This window comes from Nesoenas mayeri (genome assembly GCF_963082525.1).
Source record: "Nesoenas mayeri genome assembly, chromosome: 14".
Taxonomy (NCBI): Eukaryota; Metazoa; Chordata; class Aves; order Columbiformes; family Columbidae; genus Nesoenas; species Nesoenas mayeri.
In genome coordinates this window covers 7,430,678-7,453,122 of record NC_137556.1, presented here as the reverse complement: position 1 = coordinate 7,453,122, position 22,445 = coordinate 7,430,678, and the positions used below count along the sequence as shown (strand labels likewise).

The following is a 22,445-nucleotide window of genomic DNA, read 5'->3' as shown; positions in this document are numbered from 1 at the left end:
AGCACTATTCTAACGGCTGATATTTTCAGCTCAAGCCCTTGTAATTTCTTAAGTCTTTGACAGGCTCTGCTGATGCTGCAGACGAAGCAGATAGACTGCACTCACTTCATGCCTGTGAAAGAATATACAGTTCTCCCTTTACATAGCAGACAACATTTAATTGTAACTGAATCCTTTCATGACTTCATTTTGAAAAACCTAAACTTAACACACATTTATCTGAATAATTCTGCTGGGGGAAATTTCAGAGAACTTTCTTAAAAAAGCAGAGAAAATCCCCACCTTCCTAATAAAGATAAAGAATGGTGCAGACAGACATTTGTAGGCTGGATTAAGGGCATGATTCAGACATTGAAACACCACTGCCTATGTGACTGCAACAATCAGAACATCATAATGATCATGTAATTGGAAATAAAACTGCCCGTCTTGACAAACCAGACTTCCCTATTCTTCTATTAAAATCCCACAACTGCATGCCAAGAATTTCTGAACACGTTATTTCAAAAATAAAAACACAGCAACACACACTATTCAGTACCCAGGAAAGGGATCAGTCCTATTAACGTGAGCGATGGATTTCTTGGAATAACAATCAATAATGAAACCACTCCATCAGAATTTGGGAGCTCACAAAACATTAACAAAGAAAACAGGAAAGCACTAATGAAGTGCTATAGTTATACATAAAGTTTCGAGAGACCAATCATGAGTAGAAACACCAGAAGACGATTGAGTTGAAGGGAGCAGAAGCAAGAATTAGCCCTACAAGGAAAGGGATTGAGCTCCAGAGGATATAAACTGTGCAACCCACAAGGTGAGGTGAAGCAAAGGGAAAAGGGACATGAGCTGTATGCAGAGCTGCACTGCTAGAAAAGCTGAGCTCAGGGAACACAGCTTTTAAATATGAATTCCATAGTACTTAAAAACATTGGAGAAAAATACACAAACTATCCAAATACCTTAAAATTTCAGTCTGATATAAAATGGATAGATTCACGGTGAAGAATAAGTCTTACATTCTAACCCAGGCTTTTGGAAAAGCAGACACCAAGAAAAGCAGCCGTGGCATATTTTCAGAGTGATTAAAACAGGTCTAGCCGCACACATTTTTATTTTGATCTAATCAGAAAGTAAACAAGAGCACATCCAAGCTGTCAACACATGCGTGCGATCTCAAGAGTAAAATATGTTGTTTGAGAGGTCCCAAATCAAACATTTCTGAAAAAAACCCCGTAATATTTGTCAGTTATTTAGTTCTAAGCAAGGCAACAATTTAATGCTTAAGAATATTTTTAAATGAGACCGGATAGCATTTTAAAACATTTGTTTTCCTATTCCCTTCATAATATTGAAAATGTTGAATTCTTGTCTGTATGTCAACATTTACTTTAGGATGCCTCTTTTCTGTACTGTCAGACACTAGAACAGATGTTACAACACTACGATGAGAAAATTGTAGAGGACAGCAGTGTATGAACCTGTTACCTAAAAGTTACTGTCACAGGTTGCATCAGTTAAATACAACCAGTGGAACAAGCAGCTATCTCAAAACATGGAGCAGACATGTGCAGCAATCACAAGCTTCTGCTACACAAACCTATGCAAAACAACCCGGAAAAAAATAAAATAAAAGGCTTTTGATGTTAAAACTTGAATTCTGATTGCCTACAGCCCAAAGAGGACAAACCAGCAGATAGATACCCCACTTTAGTGAGGAACAGGCTTCTATGAATTTTAACAGAAATACAGTCAATTTATTGCTGAGCAACACTCAAAACTCTTCTTTGCAGTAAGAAGAGATTTAACAGATTTTACTCTGCCCTCTAAATATGATCACATACACTTTAGTGGTTTGCAATGTAGCACGCATTGCTGTACTACTAACAGCCATGTGATGGATTCTCACAACATTCTGCTCCTCTAAGAAAAACAGGCGTATGATTAAGGCATATGATTAGAAAACCAGAAACAGCAAGAGTGTCTTTCCAAAGATGGGTGTGACAAAATTAACCTCAAAATAAATATTAAAGCCTAATCAGATGATTGCTGTTCTAGCCTGTAGCACATTAAATTAAGCCTATAGGTGATAAATAATTATCTCATATGCAAAAATGATCTTTCCAATGCCTGCCCTCCTTCACCGAACAAGAAACAATGTCTCAGTATAATGTTCTTGCCTTATTTTCAATCAGCTTTATAATCTGCTACGAGCAAGAGTTCCTCAAAGGAGAGCCGGGCAGCACAAATCAGTCGAGGAAACTGCTGGGCCATATTCAGATGACAACTGCTGACACAACCCCATTGCTCTGCTCTGACACACAGGGAGACGTTTCTTAAGGAGAAATCTCTACAAGATCAGAGCCCCAGCTAAATCCTCGTGCTCCATTCTCAAGCCCCAGTCCTGCTGATACTGAGATGGAGGAACTGAGCCTCTGGATCGCCTCACGCCTGCCAAGGTCCCGCTGCCCCTCTGCTACACCCAGTGCACCCCCCTCAAGAAAACCAACACTTCACGGTCTCTCAAAGACACAATATTAGTATGTACGAGAGAGGCGCTGGACTCCAGCTTCACTGCAGATTATTTTCTCTCCACCAACCTCACCCAGAGAGCTCCTTTTCATCTTCTCTCCTAAGAATCAGATGACGATCCTCCTATTAAGCCACGAGATGCACCTACTTCTCTAAGCATCCCCCAAGCTCCGGAATCTCTGCCCCATGTTGATTTTTGAAAGCAATAAGATGCTACTTCAATTCTTCTGATGGGCACCAGAGGACAGAGTCACCGCTGGGCTGAGAAAGGGGAGCACAAGACCCAGAATTTATCCATCCCTGGAACCACAACTGCAGCGACGTCCACTTTTGACTGCCTGGACCATTCTACTTACATTGCATTTTCCCTTTCTGTAGAAGAATGTTTATCTTCTGGGAATTATATATTTTTTTTATATATTATCAATGCATGTGACTTTTTGGGTTCATCACACTAGGGAAAAACAAGCCCAGGTAAGGGAGAAGCAGACAGAAGTTGCAATTATTTTACAGACATTTCACATGTTCTTCTCTTCAGCAGCACTTCTTTGCATCCGCTCGCACTGCAATTTTTTTTGAGAAGGAAACGGAAATTCCACTTAATGCCGGAAGAGTAAAAAAAGCTTGGTACAAAGGAAAAGGAATTTATCATTTTATCATCCCCTTTCCACAATCTGTGCGCGGACTTTTTCTTTCACTCACATGGTTTTACAAGGCATTTAACTCTGTATTATGGTGAGTAAACTGCATCTGCAGTCCTTGAATGGATACTTTTACTGTTAAGGTATTAGCATGGTAACAAAGCAGACCAAATTTTATATCCAAGCTCTGAACAAATGCAAATCAATACAAATCAGAAGGGTCACATTACGTTTTTGACTAGGGAACTGGTGTAATCCTAACACAACACACTACTGAAAACAGGTTCCTTGTGTCACAATTTCATTTATTTCCAAAATGTATTTCTGCTTATTTGAAAGCAACCCTTCTCCACTTGTACTTCTGAACAATGTTCAAAACCTGTTATCTTAGATTTGGATTTAACACCCAATCACTGATTACAGGCGTCATGTTATTGATCAGTATATTAATGTAGTACAGACCTTACTGGTCCATTCATCAATTTAATTCACATTCAAATTTTGATAACTAAAACTCTCCATCATCTTGCATCCTGTAGTGTGGCCAGGCACTCATAGGTGGCTTCCACTTTGCTATTTCTGGAGAGCAGTTTATATTCCAACTAATGGAACTTGGAGCTAAAAACCCAGGGATTTCTAAGATGGGTAATCGGTCACATTCATGTATTTTCTGCTCTCTACAGACACCTTCCATACAGATCCATCCATCTGGACAGTCATTTCAAGCATATTCAGCAAAGCACGAAAGAGAAATGGCAAGGGAGCCTTACCCAAGGACGCTACAAAACATTTTTAGAGCTTCATAAATAGCATGTTCAGAGATTATTATCACAAATTTGACTCCAACGAATCCATAGATTTGGGGAATTACTTTGCTGCTGGAGCTCAGACTTTGCATAAAAAAAGGAATGTAATTACTTACAGTCACTAACAGTCCTGTGGGCCTTTTCACAGTCACAGAACTAATTACCCTTTCAGCTGGCTAAGGAAAAATGAGCCTAACTGCTGCTATTTCGGTTGTGGGTGAGGCACATACCACGCAGAAAGACTGTAAGAAGTTCTGCAGGCACTGAGGCTACGTTAGCTTTCTCAAGGGGTTTCCCTGGCTCGTCTTGAATAGACAAGTGCTTCCTTATGGTCCAGAATCTGTGTTTCAAACATACTCCTCTACATGTCTTGTCAGGTGTCTGACATCTCCATCTACTCTGTGACACATTTTCCTGATGGATACAAGAAATGCAGTAGGAAACAGGATTAACCATAATGCTGTTGCCACTTGTTCCCCACATCATCAATTATCAGTGTTCTTAGGTACACGGTTTAGAGGTGAACATGACACTGCTACGTTAATGGCTGGACTCCATCTTAAAGGTCTTTTCTAACCAAAACAATTCTATGATTCTATAATTAGCAAATATAAACAACAAACAATATAAAATGATCAAAGATATGCAAACTATGGTTACACTATTGATTGTTTTGCTTTCTTTTTTAAGCTCCAACTTTGATGACTCATCTCTTCTTTGTTTTCACTAATACTGCAGGGTAAATTAATAATAATTATAACAACAATATTGTAATATACAATAAAATTAGCTTCGAGCTGTGGATTAAAAGTAGGTCTCTGTAATCCAGAGAAAGTTTTGCGGCAGATTTGGTGTAGACCTGAAGTATTTGTCAGCACACATTTTGTGCAAAATAATCTGCACTGCACCCTGCCATAGCTTTCACGCATCAGTTCAGCTCACAGTTACATAAAGAGACATTAGTACGGAACAGGCAGCTGAGGAAGAGCTGCCGCTCACAGTGACAGTGCCACAACACGGGCAAGGGGCATTTCGAGTGCCGGATCTCTGCACCCACCTCAAACTGGGGCAGGAACATGGAATCGCCATTAGACGGCAACAACCCCGAATCACTTCCAGTCCCTCCGCCTCTGACCCAGTGACCTAAAATAACCCACAGTGAACACACTCAGTTTTATCGTTGTTCAAAGCAAGTACAGACCTCGCTTCCTGGACTTGGAGGCTTGTTAAGCAAATACATCAGAATTCCTCCCTTGGGAAGGACTCTGCTCCTGGGAGGCAGAATTGGGCAGCTCTCCCACAGCAGGGACGTCACCTCCTGCCCACGTTTCTCCTTGCAGAGAACGAAAGCATCGTTGCTTCAGAGGTGTAGCAAAGATTGATCCTGATAAGATGTCTGCAGCTTGTTCTAAAGACTTCAAAAGATTTACCCATATCGGGTAAATCCTCTGAGAAAGGTATTATACCAGAAGTTGTTTAGATACTTTGGGAAATTTCTTCAGCACTGATAATAGTAGTTATTGCAATTCAGCAACTTCATTTTGACACTCTCTATATTTGTTCATCTTCTCCTGTTTATATTTTTTCCATGAATTCTGACTACGAAATTTTGAGTTGAGAGGCATTTTTGGCCTATGTTCTTTTCTATTAATCCAAATAAAGTCTAGATGATAATGGAGAAGGTCAATATAACATTTAACCATTTTGTAATTGACAAGACTGTCTCCACCAGACACAAACAAAAAAAGAATTAGAACGCTATTTTACATGCATTTCCTTCCTATTCCCATAATTGATTATAAAGGAGACAGCTACTACCTATTTTCTCTACCACACAGGCTCTTTTTTACATTAGACAGTATTTGTTCTGCTTTAACAGAAGGAGCAAGCAAAACCACTCATAAAACTGCCTTCCTGCCAGTGATATCATAGTCTAACATAACCTATGCTGGGAAAGACGTCCTTCACTTCAGCTGATAGAGGACATCTACAAGACTCTGTGAAATCGGTTTATTTTACATACACACAGTAATACATACAAGGATATACACAGATTAAATAATATTGCAAATAACATTAACAGAAATATATATACATATTTTAAAAGTTCAGCAACTCCTTAAGGTCAATACCTACTTTAAAACTCAACTTGAATCAAAGAGGCAGAGACTTAGAATTAGCAGAGACTTGGACTAACTACCACACAAGAAAAAGCAAATTCTGATATTAGCAACAGAAGCTGTTTGTTTGCTGTGGTGATGATGGGCTGATTCAAGAGTGACAGTTGCTATCGAGCCACCAGAAGGAATTTATGTTCTGCAGAGTAATATGTTGAATATGAACAAATTTCCATAAGATTAAAATTTTCAAAGGTGTGTTCAAGCATAAAATAACTTGGATAAAATACTAATCCCATAGGTGAGAACTGCTTACTGAGCTCTTTTCCTAAGGAATCACCTCTCTGCAGGTGGGCAACACACATAAATCTGTATATTCTACTTATTTTTAGTACAGACGTTGCCTGAGCAGGTGATTGGAATTCATGCAAATACCCAAGCAGGAAAGCATGCAGTTCAGAGTGTGCACAACCACCAGTTACCACTTTCCTCTCTGCTTCACCAGCATGACAGAATGTTCGTAAGACTTGGCACACAGCAGTACAAAATATATGTTACAGTGATATAAAATGACATAAGGCCTATTTTCACCTGCCTACAGAAAGAAAACATAGAACCATGAACCTGGTCGTTATAATACAGTTGCAAAATTGTTTTGTGAAGAATACATTTTTAAAAGAAAAGAGGAATACTGCACAGCACTAGATATCATATGGAAGAAATACCAATTTGGTGACTCGCCTTCATTTTCACCCTATATCACAATTATTTAACGCATATTTAAGTGAAACAGTAGTAGAACAGCTATCAAATACACAGGGTCAACTCCTCCCAATCCTTAGGGATAGCAAATACTAAAGACAATATCTAATTACCAGATGATGTGGTCGTTCACCACCTAAAAACCATCCAGGCAGTGATATGGTTGACAAGGCAGAGAAAAAGAAGACCAGAGAGTGCCCTGAATGTTTGAACAATGGTTTGGGACCCAGCATTAAATTCACTGAGAATTATTCCAAGTGGGGAAGGCTGGATCCTAAACCTGACACCAAAGGACTGATCTACACCTCAGTTACACACACTTGCAGCTCCTACCTCGAGCAAACAGGAAGTTATTTGTGGGAAGCTCTGCAAAGCTCAGATTGCTGAGGAGATCCCTTACATTACCATAATGGAACCAAAACAAAAGCTGTGGAGCGACACTCCTCTTCATTACAGTGTGATGCTAAGGTGGCACTTCAGTTCTAGATAATTACTTTTGGTCTGTCACATAGTTTGAACACTCCAAGTGCAATATTAATTTTGAGATAGCACCTATTCACCATCCCTGGAGGTGTTTAAAAGGCGTTTAGACGAGGTTCTTAGGGACATGGTTTAGTGCTAGAATCAGCTTAGGTTATGGTTGGACTTGATAATCCTGAAGGTCTCTTCCAACCAAAACGGTTCTATGATTCTATGATACAGCCCAAACCGGTGACAGAGATTCCAGTATACAGGGGACTGAGTACATGCAGCTAAACCCTAGTATCAAAAATACTCAAAATTAAAATATTCATCATCTCCAGTAAACATACTTCTTTTTTCAAAGCTTGCCATGAGTAAGAGTAAATATTCTATAGTCACCACACTGAAGACAGTATTAGCTTTTTTTCCAAATATCATGTATTCCAACAGTTGCCTGGCTAACTTACAAGATACCATTTTACTCACAGCAGCTCTCAGATTGTATAACTCGAGACATTATTTCAGCCTACGAGAACCACTGGACCAAACGCTGGTCTTCAGAGCTGAAACACTGGATGAACCAGGATTTCCCAACAGAAGATAGACACCTATTGCTATGAAAGCACCCACCAAATCTATCAGCATTATGAGAAAGAAGGTAGAGAGAGAAGTGGCAAAAAACACAAAAGGAAGATGGTAAAAAGCATTTCACTAGAATAAGGGACTTTTTCCTTGCAGTTTACTTGCAAAAATGTCCAAGGAAGGTACCTAAGATAAAAATGGATTCTCAACAGGCTTTGAATTGCTACATAGGGGTCAAAATCTCCCTGGAAAATTCCTGTGGTATATACAATTGGGAAGGTCAAACCCCACTAAACCTGAGGAAGCCACAAGACTTGTAAACAAAAGAGAAAAAGAAGCAACCACAGCACTTCAGTAAAAGAATTCAGTTCTAATTGTGTGACAATATGCAGAGCAACAATTAGGAAATTCTAGTTTCCAAGCAACCCCCTATGCTTAAAGAAAAAGGATTGAAAATATTCTTGAAAAAAAACCAACCAGCCGAACAAACAAAAACAACAGCCAGCAGTACAGCATCAAATATAGAAATATGCCTTTTCTGATTAAGTTAAATAATTCCAAATTGAGAAAACCTTCTGGCAAAATGAAAAAAGTAGTTGTCAGAATTGTGAAAACCATTTTTAACCAAGGAAAATTTTAATGTATGAGTTTCCCATCAGCTAAAGTAACTCACTCTTAACAGCCAAATTTTACACAGATAGCCCTGAAAAAGTAGAAATCCAGGAATTTCATTGTTACTCTAGAGCAGCAATAGTCCAATTCTAGACAACTAACAGACGTAACTACTCTCTGAATCACTAAGTTTTGAATGCCACACAGGAATCAGACACATCGTAGAAAGAGAATCTCCTGTAAACTATCATTAAAAAAAGCATGCAAGCTCCGATTGCAATGAAACTGTTAACATTTGAAAGTCACTATCGTAAGAGCCAGTTGAAGACATGCTACTATAAAAATTCTTCAAGTACAAATGCTTTCTAAAATTCTAGACTTTCCATTATGTATTAGCTTTTCTTCTTTGGAAAGGCTTGAAACAGATTGCCCCCAAGAACTTACAGACATTTCCTCACTCCAAAACACCCATATCCCCACCACAAAGTGCTCTTCCTTGGATGAAATGTACGCTAAAGGAAAATAACTTTTCAGAATTACTGGCTTATTTCACTGTATTGCATATATGCAAATGTCATTACAGACAAGAGTATTTCAAATAGCATCACCTGTGCCCTGCCAAGAGCTCTTCAGCAATAGCTTATATGGCAAAAGAGTACTGGGCGAAGAAGAATTATAGTGAAAGAGACTACGTTTTATTTACCTTGATGAGTCATCGTGACAGGTTCCTCACTGGATATATTGTTGTAAATGACCACGGCTGTGGCATTATGTGAGGCTGCTCGCAGGATTTTCTCTCTGAAGGTACAGTTTCCTCGCTGTAGTAAAGCAATCCACTGCTTGGTGTTCGGTGGAACTTGGAAACGTGTCCGAGGGTCACAGCCCAGGCGATCTGCAACTGAAACAGCAAATACTTTTACACAGGTGGCAATTTGTTTAAACAGGCAAAACATATTACAAGTTTGCTGACTTGCTTAACTGTTATACACTACGAAGTCACCATCCTCTTGTTAATAAAGCCTAAAGCTAACTGCATTCTTATGAAAAAAAAGTCTTAACCCCCCCCAAACATATCTCACACACCAAAAGCTGTGACTATATGTCCAAGAATTAGGCTCACTAACACAAGCTATTTTTAACTCTAGGGCAACTAGAACAACGAATTCACATTCAAATCAATACCTGCCTAGAGGCTGAAGAACATTAAAATATGGTTCATATGCTACAGGCATTTACAAAACAGCTGTTCATCAGTCATTTTTTTTTTCCTAACGCAGTCATAAATATCACTGCAGTGGGAAGTCCAGCTAAACAAAGGAGACTGTGGAAACAAGATTGCAGAGTTATCTGCCATGTGCAGGCTACTGTAGAAAAAGAACTGTATTAAAAGCTGCTCTAGTAAAACCCCAGCAGCCAACATCAGCTCTTTACACGTGCACGTTTTGCCTACAAGGAATTGCATTCAAATTCATAGAGAAACAAACGGTTTTGCAAACACGATGCACTTGGGTTGTCAGGTATTGATGGCATAAAGGAAGAGTAACAGAAATGGCAAGTGCCGGATGTCTGGGTTCAACAGCACGCAGAGCTCTTCTGTCCTTTCTGACGCTGTAACGCACCCAGAACAACCCAAACCCCCACAGAACTACGCACAGAAGGCACAAAATGCAACACAAACAATAACTTCAACGTACAGCGGCTGAAACTGAAAGACATTTCTGTTTACACAACTGGAAACACTGATACATTGGTCATATCAAAGGATTTTAGAAATTTAGAGCCAATAGCAACTTATAATGCAAATAGATTTACCCTTTCAAATGCCAGGAGTTTGGCTACTAAAAATTTGTTGGGATAAACAGCGATTTTTCAAGGCATAAAAAACCAATTTATTTGCACAATAGCTCTAAAAGCTATAGATCCTAAGAGCAATTCAAATTAAGTGTCCCATAATATTTTTCTTTTAAAGAACTGAGTTCTACAGCACAGAATATGGGATTTCAGCAAAAGGTCTACCTCAAAAAAATAGCCAGTTTAACTTATTAAAAGTTGCTGGAAACAGAAGATCTTTTGAAGCATTCTCAGCTTAACATCTAAAAAAAGAGAAAAGAAATCTTTTGCTCCCCTAAAGAAAACTATTGCAGATGAGTCTATACTGTGGCAGTGGTACAGGAAGTCATCACATCTCTTAATTTGGACAAGAAGTGCCCCTCCCTGTTCCCCTGGAAGGAGGGTGGGGAGCCAGATATAAGCACATCCTTTTCACAATTGTTTTTCAAGGCTGATATTTGACGTTTCAGACACGCGGGCCTATTTGCTGTATTTTTGTGGTTTTGTTTTACAGACGGATCAGGGAAAAAATCAGAAATGTAGGTGCCTGAAGTCAAATTTTATGGAGTATTTTCTTCTGTCACCCTGACACTATTATTCAGATCCCTTTGGAAACTGCTGACCACACAAGTTGTTCCGGAGCGCTGGTGGCAGCCGTCCTGAGCAGCAATGATCAACTTCTGCGGCTTGTCTTTGTAGTCTTAAATTCAAGAGAACAGTCCATTTTTTTAAAGGAATTACACTCCTTTTTTAAAATTTGATAGAACTGTAACATGGCACAAGCAAACAGCTTTACATGCTCCATTAAGATAAAAGCAGTTTACTGTTTAACACACGCTTCCCCCTTGCTCAGAGCATTTCCACTTAAAAATGCAGAGGGGCGCAAGCAGCAGCAGACTATGGCAGGAAGTTTGAAAGCCAAAAATGCCATCCTTCTCCAGTGAAATGAGGCTCAAAAACCTCAGGTGTGCCATATTATTTGGAAAATAGAATTCAATAAATGGCCACAATTCCACAGAAGCTCATCAAGCTGCCCAAATTAACTCTGAAAGTAGACACTATGGCCAACAGAAAGGTACTTAAAATATATGGGATGGGTGAAGAGCAGTAATCCTATGGATTATGTACAGTTTGCTTCAGTACAATCATGTTCACAACTAAAATGCTAAGTGAAAACAAAAATGGCCACAAAAAACAGGGTAATGGGCTATTTGAATTGAAAAAAAAAACCAATCACAAAAGCAATGAAAGGCAAAAGGCACATTGAAAAGGGAGGCAGCATTCTCAAAAGTCTTCTATATAAGTCAGTTCTATAAAAATTTACGTAGACATCTTTAAATTTGTATGGACTTGAAATTTTTAGCTTAAAAACCGATAGAGAAGTAGTAAGAGAGAAGAAATGGCATCTGTGGGAAAAGTAGTACAAAATTTTCTACCACAGTAGAGATCAAAGTCTCTCTCAGCTGCGGACAGAGCTATGAGACGTTTTTGGACAGAGCAACAGGATTAGGAAACAAGATATTAAGAGATAAAAGCTTTCCAGATATAGACCAACAAACACTGCTCAAATGCATACAACATGTTAATCCTGACAAGGTGGATTCAGTATGTCCTGATGAAAATTTAACAGCTGACAATATTGTTTCAGCAGTATTTGAGTAATACAAAAGCATGAAAGAAAATCTGATAAACCTGAACTGAGTAAGTATAAGTCACTTGAGATTTAATAGAGAATCACAACCCACTGTTCTTTACATTAGCAGCCTATTTACACTACACAAATGTTAAGTAATCTTTTCACTTTTAACTACATAAAATCCAGGAGCAATAGTGGAAAGTCTTGGTTTTTCTGCTCATCTTTTCAACAGACTTAAAGCACTCAAAAACTTAAAGTCTTACAATCACGGTCACCCTTCTGGCACAGAGAGCTGGCTGAAATATAACATCTGCTATAGACTGAACGTAACAGGCACATCACTTGGCTTTGTAAGGGACATAGATAAATGAGCAGCGTAAGCAAGAATCGCCATCAATAGCTCTCCATTATCATGCCATTTATGCTCCACTGTCCGAAGTCCAATTAGGATCTAATAGACTAGGGCTTGCAAGTATTACCTGGATGATGTCCATGCCAGAATGAAAAGCAACTTCACATTAAATTAAAGCTATTCTAAACCAAATCATTGCACATAAAAAGATATGATCAGAAGTCACTCAAGTAATTTTATAATTTCAGAAGACATAAGCATACAGCAAGCCATCTGTTTCCTTATTAAAAAATAAAAGGTCTAATATCTTGATATTGATTGCATCTCAGCTAATCCTCTACTCCCTGAGGCAAGCACCAGTTGCCAGAGCTGGTCTGTCTCAGTTACACATACAGAAACCATTTTAAAGTCTGACCTTCAATCACTGTAATACAATAGGTGGAGAGACCCCATCAATATCTTGAGGGGCAGCAGATCAAGAGGCTCTTTGGGAAAGAAACCAGCAGAGGGGACGAGGCAGCCCTGGGCAGCTGCGCCCCAAATCCTGCCCTCCCTCGGGCAGCACTGCCCAGGCACACCCCACTGCCCAAACAGCCCCAGCCTTGTGCAACATCATCCTGTGATAAAGCTTCCAGAAGAGGAATTCAGCTGGGAAGTTCACAGAAACAATACAGCAGCACTGATTCCTTCTTATTTCAAGGAAGGGTACTAGTTATTTGCTATACCACTAGGGTTTAATTCATATAATATATATATTTTTTTTCTTTCAATGCGTTACTAGTGTTATTATCGATATAGACCTTATTCAAGCCAGTTATAACTTCCGCTTCTTAAAAGTCATGTCAATGAGTTACGTACAGGAACATTTTCTTTTCAAGAACTATTTCAGGTGACTGCTGTGACTAAAGCTGGCTTTAACACTAAAAGAAACTCTTTGAATACGAGAATCTTGTTCAGGGAAGACGTTAAACAAAAGAAGATCACCAAAGCTTAGAAGAGTCCTGCTAATAGTTAAGGTTTAATCTTGTTCGCTCAGTACATATACTACAATTATGACTATAAACTTCTATATATAACCTCCACTTTTGTTATCAATTAATGACTACTAATTAAACTGGATATTGAGACCAATGGTAAAGGATGGATGCAGGCACAAGGTTTTTCTCCCACTACTCTTACATTCATTGATATATTTGCTTGTTGCATTTTCCTAAAGTTTATTGTTTTGGATTCTGGGCTAGAAAGAAACACAAAATTCTGTCTGAATATCACCTAAAGCTCTACAGTTACCAGGAAACCGTCATTTTAAACCTTCTGCAGCTACAACGTGTTCACGCAGCATGTTTATGAAGTGTCAGATGCTACAAAACGCTATAGTTAAGAGTTCCATGCACAAGATACACCTCCGTCCGTAACATTGTGCCAATATTGTGTCTGCTCCACTTCCACCTTTTTCTAACATACTCTTTTCCTCAAATTCTCATTCTCCTTGCCCAGCCACGACCCTACTAACCCCTTCAGCTGACATCTCCCCTTTCCACAAGTTCTTTCTCCAATGCAGCTTTCGTACAACCATCACCTCCCACAGCCCTTCAAACTCCACCCTTTGCCACTCACCCTTCAGTTCCCATCTCCACGTCCAGACCCACCAGCAGTAACCCAGGCTCAATGCTTACAGAAGAGTCCTGTTCGCCACGGAGAACATTTTTGAGGGAACTAAGCCATAAAGCACTGTAGTTTGTACCAAGAACCGTTAAAGTGAGTTTTCAATGGCTTCTATCGTGGTTTGTCCCAGCAAGAGGACTACGCCCAACACCTGAAGGTCAGCAACACAGCTGGTGTCAGGCATCTAATACCAGAGACACCTACAAGTGGAGGTCACTGGAGTGGATGGTGGGTTGACCACTTATGTGATGCACATACAGACACTGCCACAGGTGCCCACGCAGCTACTGTGGGAAGTTTGGGCCGAAATGCCTGTTATTTGTGACTCTGTGGAACCAGAATAAAGGACTGAATGGGAAGTCCTCAGTAACCTCACCAAAGAGATGACAAACCTGAACTATCAGAAAAGCTGCACCAGGCTGTGAAGATCCCTTTCACTATTATCCTCCCATGAAGAACAAGACAAGCGGTTTTCAATCATCTGTAAGCATTCATATCCAGAAGCTGTCTGAAACACTCCTCTAATAAGAAATTATTTAAGTCATGATAAAAGATCAACAAGCTAAAGGAAGAAAGAAAAGGAGCTAGAAGAATGGAAGAGAGCCAATGGAGAAACTCCGCTGGTACTGTGCATTTAATGCGCTTGGAAAGTTCTCCGTACACAGGTGCTGTATTTACACCCAGCACCTGACTGTGAGTGGCAGCTGTTGGAGCTGCACTTCCCCAAGGCACATTCACAAGCAGTCATGCAATTACCGCTGTATCAGTGCCAGGGGAACATCGTTTTTGAAAGCCAGTATTAGCTTCATATGGGTCTAGAAAAAGAACAGGGCAAGAGTTTTAATACATGTGTTAACATAACAAGGTTGAATTTGATTGAAGAAATTCTGCTAAAGAAACAGAAGTTATTGAATATATCATTCTTCGCTGACATTTAAAGGATGGGTAATCACACGGGACTGTCAGCTTCAGAAAACATAAAATATTTGGTATATTCAAGAACACAAGTTAAAAAAATAAAACACTGCAGAGCACAACACTTAAAATCACAGGCTGTGCTATTACAAATTGTGTATGTTCAGCAGCAGATCATTGATCCTAAATCTTGAATTAGTGAATTCATTTATTTTCCTGCAGGTAATGTATAAAGGATCTTAATGCAGCATAGTGCGACACTAAGGACATTTCAGCTCTAAAACACGGATGCCCCAGCCTACTCATGTTGCTGGAAATTTCAATGGATGGCCCAAGAATGGGCGAATGTTTGACATCAAAGCAGTTTCGGAGTCAAGGTATTTTCAGACATAGTTGCTAACAGCTGTAGAGTCCTTTTCTTCTCAGGATACATGAGAACCGGGGTAGAGCATTTACTGCTCCAACAGCAGAGGCCAGTGCCAGCTACTCGTGTCAAGAGCTTTTGGAAAAAAATATCTTGCAAACAAGTCCTACAGCAATATTAACAGGCGGATAAGAAGACATTAGAGCAATTACTTCCAGCAAAACAGCATCATCTTTCATCAAATCTAGATACAAAATAGCAAAGACTATGAACATAAGCATTTCAGAAAATCTTAAATATTCCAATCTTCCCTACTACATGAAATATTTTTAAGCCATATGAAGTGTGTCCTGGCAAAATTAAAATTAAATGTATACTATATAGCAACCTACACAGAAAATTCAGAAGACCTTCAAAGGAAGACAACTGCTGCTTTAACAGGCTGTTGGGGAACAGAAGGACAAAACTCAATCTCTTCAAAGTTTCAGTGACTGCACCATGTCAAAACTGCAGAAATTAAGGTCTGCAATTTCATGATTCCTGATGGGCTTTCTCACTGAAGTTATTCATGATACAATACTTAGCAGTAAGGTATAAAAATGCTGTTTATGCACTGCTCAGAATTTTATTTAGCTCTTTTCTCATTATCAGCTTCCAGTGAAAATGCTGTCAGACTCCCTCAACATTTTAATTACACTTCAATGAAGATCATACCAAAAGAAAGCAGAAAATGTTACAGCAGCAGGTTAAAAAGTAATTAATATCTTCTTTTCTCGACAAATAATGAAGCTACTAAACAAAACCAGCATTTTGATACCTTCTATATATATACTAAAAGACAGTGTGTTTTAAAACCTTAAAAATACCACTTGCAGTAACAGTGCTCATGTGCCTCACCGTTTCAGGACAGCCTCCTGATTTCATCCGGAGGTTGGGGTGTGCGTGTTTAAGTGAGGAACACCAGGAAGCACAAGAAGGAAAAATTGAGCATATTTGACAAGAGCTGACTCTGAGAGGTAGGATTTGAAGTACAAATTAAAATCATTTTACAGTAGATGTGGTCAAAGATTTCTGCTTCCTCACCCTTCAACCCAAAATATGCTATATTAATATATTCTAGTTAATGCTTGGCAAAGCTAATGAAATCAAGGTTCAATGAGACTGGCAAGCATCTGCTGATGCACAGCTGGCTTCACACACCCTAGAAGCTTACAGCAGGCTACCTAGCAGGGTGCATTTTGTTCTGAAGACGCATCAAAGTATTTTCTTAATCTTAAGACTTGGTAAATTCTCAAAAGCTTTTAATAATAACAGTAGTTCTGCATTATCAGTTATTTTTAAAAACTCCTAATATTGACCACTCAGAGTCTAGTTTTAACTGACTACATTGTTTCACTTAATGCATTATTCACAGGTTTACTGTCCAGGAGATGGGTTGGGACCACTGTGATCCATCAAGTGGTTCATTTCTTAAAAGCAGCAGTTTATATAATGTCAAGAAGGGTTTTCCAAATAAGATGCTACTTAACCCACTTCATTATGGCTGAAGTGATTGGTTTTATTTCCGGCAAAAATCAAGATAATACTCTCACTTGTTTAAATTAGTGTTCTCTACAAAACCCAGCATTTCCCAAGAAACAATCAAAAGGCAGCAGCTTCACTTAAAAATAGAAACTTATTTGGAAGGACTACACAGTGTTCAGTACTGCAAACAACCGAATTTTGGACTGGCCATGAGTGTAACAGCTTGATAGTCCTTTCAGTCTTGATGGACAGCTTAAACAGCATCTTTAAGAAAGGCACACTGAACGATCATGACTTCATGCAGCTGCAGAAGCCATCCAGATGTGTATCTATCACAGTGAGACAGCTGTGCAGCTGTTCTGAGATCCATGGAATCACTGTAGCTGAATACTGTTAACCATCGCTACCGTCCCCCCGTAATTAGTTTAGAAATCACAACCTCATCCCTCAGTATGACTAACCTACAGGGATCCGTGCTGGAAAACACATTATGCTTTGCAGAGCTGTTACGAAGACCAGCACTCTCGGATCACGGATTTTTTTTCTTACTATTATTTTCCCCCGGGCAGGTCCTCCCTCTTCTTTTGTCGGAACTCTCTAGGAAAAAGTCTGCAGAGCTCAGACAAAGGCCAAAGCCCACCCGACGGCCGCGAAGGGCGCGTTACCTCCGTTGATGGGCACGGGAGCCACCAGCAGGCCCTTGACCTCCACCTTGGGGGAATCCTGCCCGTAGCGGCCGCGGTCGATCCTCAGCAGCGTGGGGCCGCCTCGCTCGGGGCTCAGCACCGTCACGTTGATCAGCGCGGTGTAGTACGCCTGGCTGGCGTTGTCGGCGCCGGCCGGCCGGAGCCGGCAGTGCCAGAGCAGCAGCAGCAGCAGGACGGAGGAGCCGCCGTTCCGGTACCGGCCAGCCCACCACCAGCTCATCTTCGCCTCCGGGCGAGCCGCCGGCCCTCACCGGTCGCCTCCTCCGCCGCTCCCCACGCTCGCTCGCTGCAGCACCGAGCCCCGCACGCCCGCGGGTGTTTTATCCCATCTGACAGCCCGGGAGCACAGAAAGACCAAAAGCAGGCGGAGGGGGGAGGAGAGCACGGGCTCATGCCATGGGAGGAGCCAGGGCAGGCATGGCAGGTCCCAGCCGAGTCCGATCCGCCAGCCGCGGCCCCGGGGAGAATCCGCTCGGGGCGAGCCCCACTCCGCCGGCCCCTCAGGGCGCCGCGCTCATGCCGCCCGCCTGCCGCCGCGGGGGAGCCCCGGCCGCCCGCCTCTGCCCGGCCGGCCGAGCGGAGGGGAGGAGGTGGGGGCGGCGCCGCGGCCCCCTCCTCGCACAGCCCCGCGCCGACACCGAGGAGGCCGCCGGGAGGAGCCGCCGCTGCCGCCTCAGTCGCGCTCACACACGGTCGCGGGGCTCGCCGCGCCGCCTGGCTTCTCGGGGTTCGCCGCTGCCTTAGTGCGGCGGGCAGCGCATCCCGCTGCCCAGGCCAGTGGCCGCAGCCGGTGATCGCCGCTCCATGCTCGGCTCGGCTCGGCTCGGCTCGTCCCGAGGCCCCCACGCCTTCCGCAGCCACGCCGCTCACCGCCGGCTCCGCGCCCCGCGCCTCGACTGCAGCCCGGCGCTGCCCGCACTGCGCAGGCGCGCCCCGCCCCGCCCAGCGCCACGAGGGCGAGAGGCGGGGCCGGAGGGGCGAGAGCCACGCCCACAATGAGGAGGGGCGGGGTCCTGATGTATGACGTCACCGCGGGTGCGGTGACGTCAGGAAGGCGGCCATGGCGGGGGTGCGGGGTTGCAAGGGACAGTTGGCTCTGGCGACCCGCGGTTCTTCAGGGAGCGCGGGGTAGGGACACACGCGGCTCATCAGTGTCTGGAATCTCCGGATCAGGAGCAATGACCGTCAAAAAGAGACGAGAGATGGTGTAAAAGTGTGTCTGAAACGGGGAAAGGGGCTGGATGTGCGCAAAGAGGTGGGGTGTGCTCCACGTGCGCAGCTAGTGCTGAGAGGGCTCTTGGGGCAGGAACAGCACGGCCTCTGGGTCAGGATTTGGTCACTCCTACCTAGTTTGGGATTACTCACTCCTGGCATGCTAAATTAGGAAATTTTACAAACACTCAAATGTTGTTAATAAATATTAATCCCATGAAATATTGCAAAACAGGACTTAGATTAATAACTCTCTCTTTAACAACATAGTTTTAAGGATTTTGGCTTCTTAAAGGTGTAATAAATTAATGGCCAGCTCGGATTTTGAAAGGCAATCTATCTGAAAATCATTTATGGCAAAGAAACCAAGTACTGCAGGGATGTGAGTTAGGATATTTGCTAAATTTCTGAACAAATAGCTGTGCTGCTGTTCTTCTGAGAGGCGGTCTCCTTGGTGACTTCCCCAGCTGCTTGGGAAGGCCCTCCCATAAGCCTGGTGTTTAACCTAAAGCATCTTATTAAACTGTTCTTTTTTTGGAAGGTTCTGTAGTTTGCCCATTTGTGATGCAGCTGGTCGCATATACAGGCAAGATAACATCACCAAAGCTCAGTCTGTTTCCTTGAGATGCACATGGTGGGTCTAACCCTGTCCTTGCAGAGACCCATATGTGCCCAAGGAAAGCAGCAGGCTTGCAAACCTGCATCTTGGAGCAGGATAGACCTGTGGGCTCTGCTGATGCCATGTCGCTTGTGGCTCTGTAACGAGAAGCTGTTTAATAAAACCTCTATAGAAACAGAAATACAGCACAAGAAACCTTTCTGAAGCAGCAGCTGAATGTTCTACTTCCGCTTTTTAAAAATTGATATTAAATTTTGCTCTTCTTGATAAATGCTGGGTGAGGAACCACATGCCATTAGTGGCTTCTCAACATTTCACCTGAACTTTCACCCCACCCGGAGGGCGAGACTTGTGGCAAACACACTGATACTGCACCGTGCAGGATGCATTTTGGTGCCATTCTCGTAGTGCAGACACCGTTTTGATGCAAAGTCCTGTGCTTCGTTGCTGAAATGTCCTCCGAAGGGGCCAAGGAGTCCTAGAGCCTGAAGGATTCATTGCTATTACTGCGCTGACCTTCAGGGAAGGATCTCAAAGCGCTTTTGGAAAGCACTGAGACAACATTCACTGGCTGTGTTAGAAGCAAAACAAGGGCCCAGCCAGTGACTTCTCAGTTCCCTTTTCTTACCACAAGAAGGTGGCTTTATGTTTCACCCTATTCGGTTTCCTGTGTGCTGCGGTTCTGCTCAAATCCACGCGCAGGGCTGCCTGCTTGGTCCTGTCCACATCCCTCCCCACAGAGCAGGAGCCGGGAGGTTGCTCTGTGCCAGGCTGCTCCTCTCCTGCCTTCCTAAAAACTATGCCTTGAAAATGCACCACAGAAGCCATGTCACAAAAACTACACGTCACAAGAACTACCTCCTTTGTGCCACTTCCATCTGCTGGTGGGGCTGGATGAAGAGCCTGGAGCTGAGGGGATGTCTCCATGTCTCCTCACCCTGCATAGGGCAACCAATGGCTGTTCCTCAGGGGACATTTTTCTGGTGGACAAATGGCACCGAGGTCTTTGCAAGTCACCTCAGGGCTGGGGAGGGAGCCGTGCCTCAGGTTTCACTTTGGCTCCTGATGACTTTTCTTTTTGAGAAACGGCCATAAATCCATATGTGGATTTACTCCGTGGGCACGGAACATTTCCTTCAGCCCCAATCCCGCCCGTGACTCACACCCGCCCTTGGCTTTCCCGTCAGGTTCCACACGGCCCCGCCGCCATCTTCCCTCCGGGCTCTGCCCGCCGGGCTGAGGGCGCCACCTGCCGGGCGCCGCCGGCACCTCCGCCCGGTGCGGGCTCGTCAGGGCGGCAACGCCGAGCGGGCTCCGTGCGCCGAGGAGACGGCATGTCCGGAGGGCTCCGCCGCCCTGGGTCTCGCTGGGAGGGGAAGGAGGGCAAAGAGAGGCCGCGGAGCCAGACCCTGGCGCCGAGGCGGTGGGGCTGAGGGAGATGGCCGCGGGGCGAAGGCCTGGGCGCGGGGCTTCTGTCAGCGAGCTCAACCAAAGTGTATCCAGCTTCTTCATGAGAAAAGACCGAGATTCATCCTGGATGGAGATGCCACAAAGGCCAGCTGTTTCCTGGAGGATGCGGGGAAAAGGGACACAAATGTAAAAATAATAAACCCAACTGATTGCCTGTGCCAGCGTGGGGCTGCCGGGGTGCCGGGTGGAGCGGTGCCCGCGGCCTCCAGGAGCCAGGGAGCAGATGCCAGTTACAACTTTATTCATTTCCACATTTAGATATTACAACGAAACCCTTAATGACAAAAGGATAACAAGTACTATAGGAGGAGAGGAAAGAAAGCTGGTTTGATATATAACCGTGAACTTCCAGAGACAAGACTCAACGTGAGTTATAAACACTCACATACGCTCACTGGTAGGAAAACTCACACATGCAAACACCCAAACACTCACCCACAAAACACACACAGACCACACTTTTGTACTCGCGCATAACCCATGTTGTAACCTAAAACCACTGAAACATTGAATGCTGCTGTAGCAACAACAGGTACCAGGTTAAAATATTGCAATATAAATGAAGTGTTACTTGATACACATTTTTTTTTTCAGAGATGCACATGTATTTGCAAGTAGGGGACCCAATGCTTTGTTTCATGAGGGAGGAATGTCCTCTGAACACCAACACTTTGTAAGGGAAAACGAGACTGTGCATAGACTGGGAACAGTCATTTTAAAGGAGGATGGTGATAAATAGCTTAGCTTCAATGTTGAGTTCCAATAAAAAGCCCGAACAAAACAAAACACTATGAACAGAGCAGGCACATCAAACCCTGGGTTTTAAAAGTTGAAATACTCCCTTGTCACTGTGGAAAGACAGACAGCACTATTGCTTCACACCTTCAAACCAAACCAGACCAGCTTCATTTCATGCTCACACTTATCTGGAGAGTATAAAAAAATGACAGAAATAATGCAAGAGTGTGCAGAAAGGTATCAGGTTTGTACACTCTAATTTTAGTATACTTTTAAGAGAGTGAAAGTACAATTGTCTGAACAGCTATTCAATATCCCGCTCTATAATTGTTCTTCAGTAGGAGTGTCTGAAGAGGAACCAGCATTTGCTGCTATCATGTTGGTGCAATGCTGTTGATGCAGATTCAACAGGACCTGATTCCACCTCTCCCCACCAAGATGGTGCTAAAGAGAGAAAATAAACTTCTGTCGAGTCGAATTATTTGAATGTTCAAAAAGCAGACGTCACACCCGTGCTTTCCCCAGAGTGAAACAGGGGATTGTTAACAATGGCTCTAATGAAGTAACCCAGCTCCACAAGGATATTTGTGAGCAGTTTACAGCTGAACCTGGAGACAAAGCGCAGCTGTCCTGGCAGGTCGGGAGTGCTGACAGCCAGCCAGGGTGCTTAGATGCCTCTGTCCCCTTTCTGCTGGGGAATCTGGCCAGTGTGCTGCCAGTGTCGGGCTTTCTAATGCGTTTCTATCGCTCACATATGGACCTTGGAATTCTGTTTTTCAACAATTTATTTATAGGCCTCGTTGTTGGGCTTGCTTTCAGATGGGGCTGTGCTTCCAGGCAGAGGACTCTTTTTGAAGCGCTGCAAACAAGAGAGCCTGGGTCCTATGGGTGCACATCAC

The 22,445-nt window shown here is 42.8% G+C and overlaps 1 protein-coding gene across 1 annotated transcript in view; it reads right to left on the bottom strand.

Moving 5' to 3' along the window:
* Nucleotides 1–18,365, bottom strand: part of RNF130 (ring finger protein 130) — a 40,592-nt gene extending 22,227 nt beyond the window's left edge. The window contains exons 1-2 of the mRNA XM_080353287.1: nt 17,466–18,365; nt 9,218–9,412 (exon numbers count right to left, since the gene is read on the bottom strand). Of these exons, the coding sequence (XP_080209413.1) occupies nt 9,218–9,412; nt 17,466–17,727 (457 nt within the window). The 5' untranslated portion in view covers nt 17,728–18,365. The remainder of the gene's footprint in view (nt 1–9,217; nt 9,413–17,465) is intronic.
* Between the last annotated feature and the right edge of the window lie 4,080 nt (nt 18,366–22,445).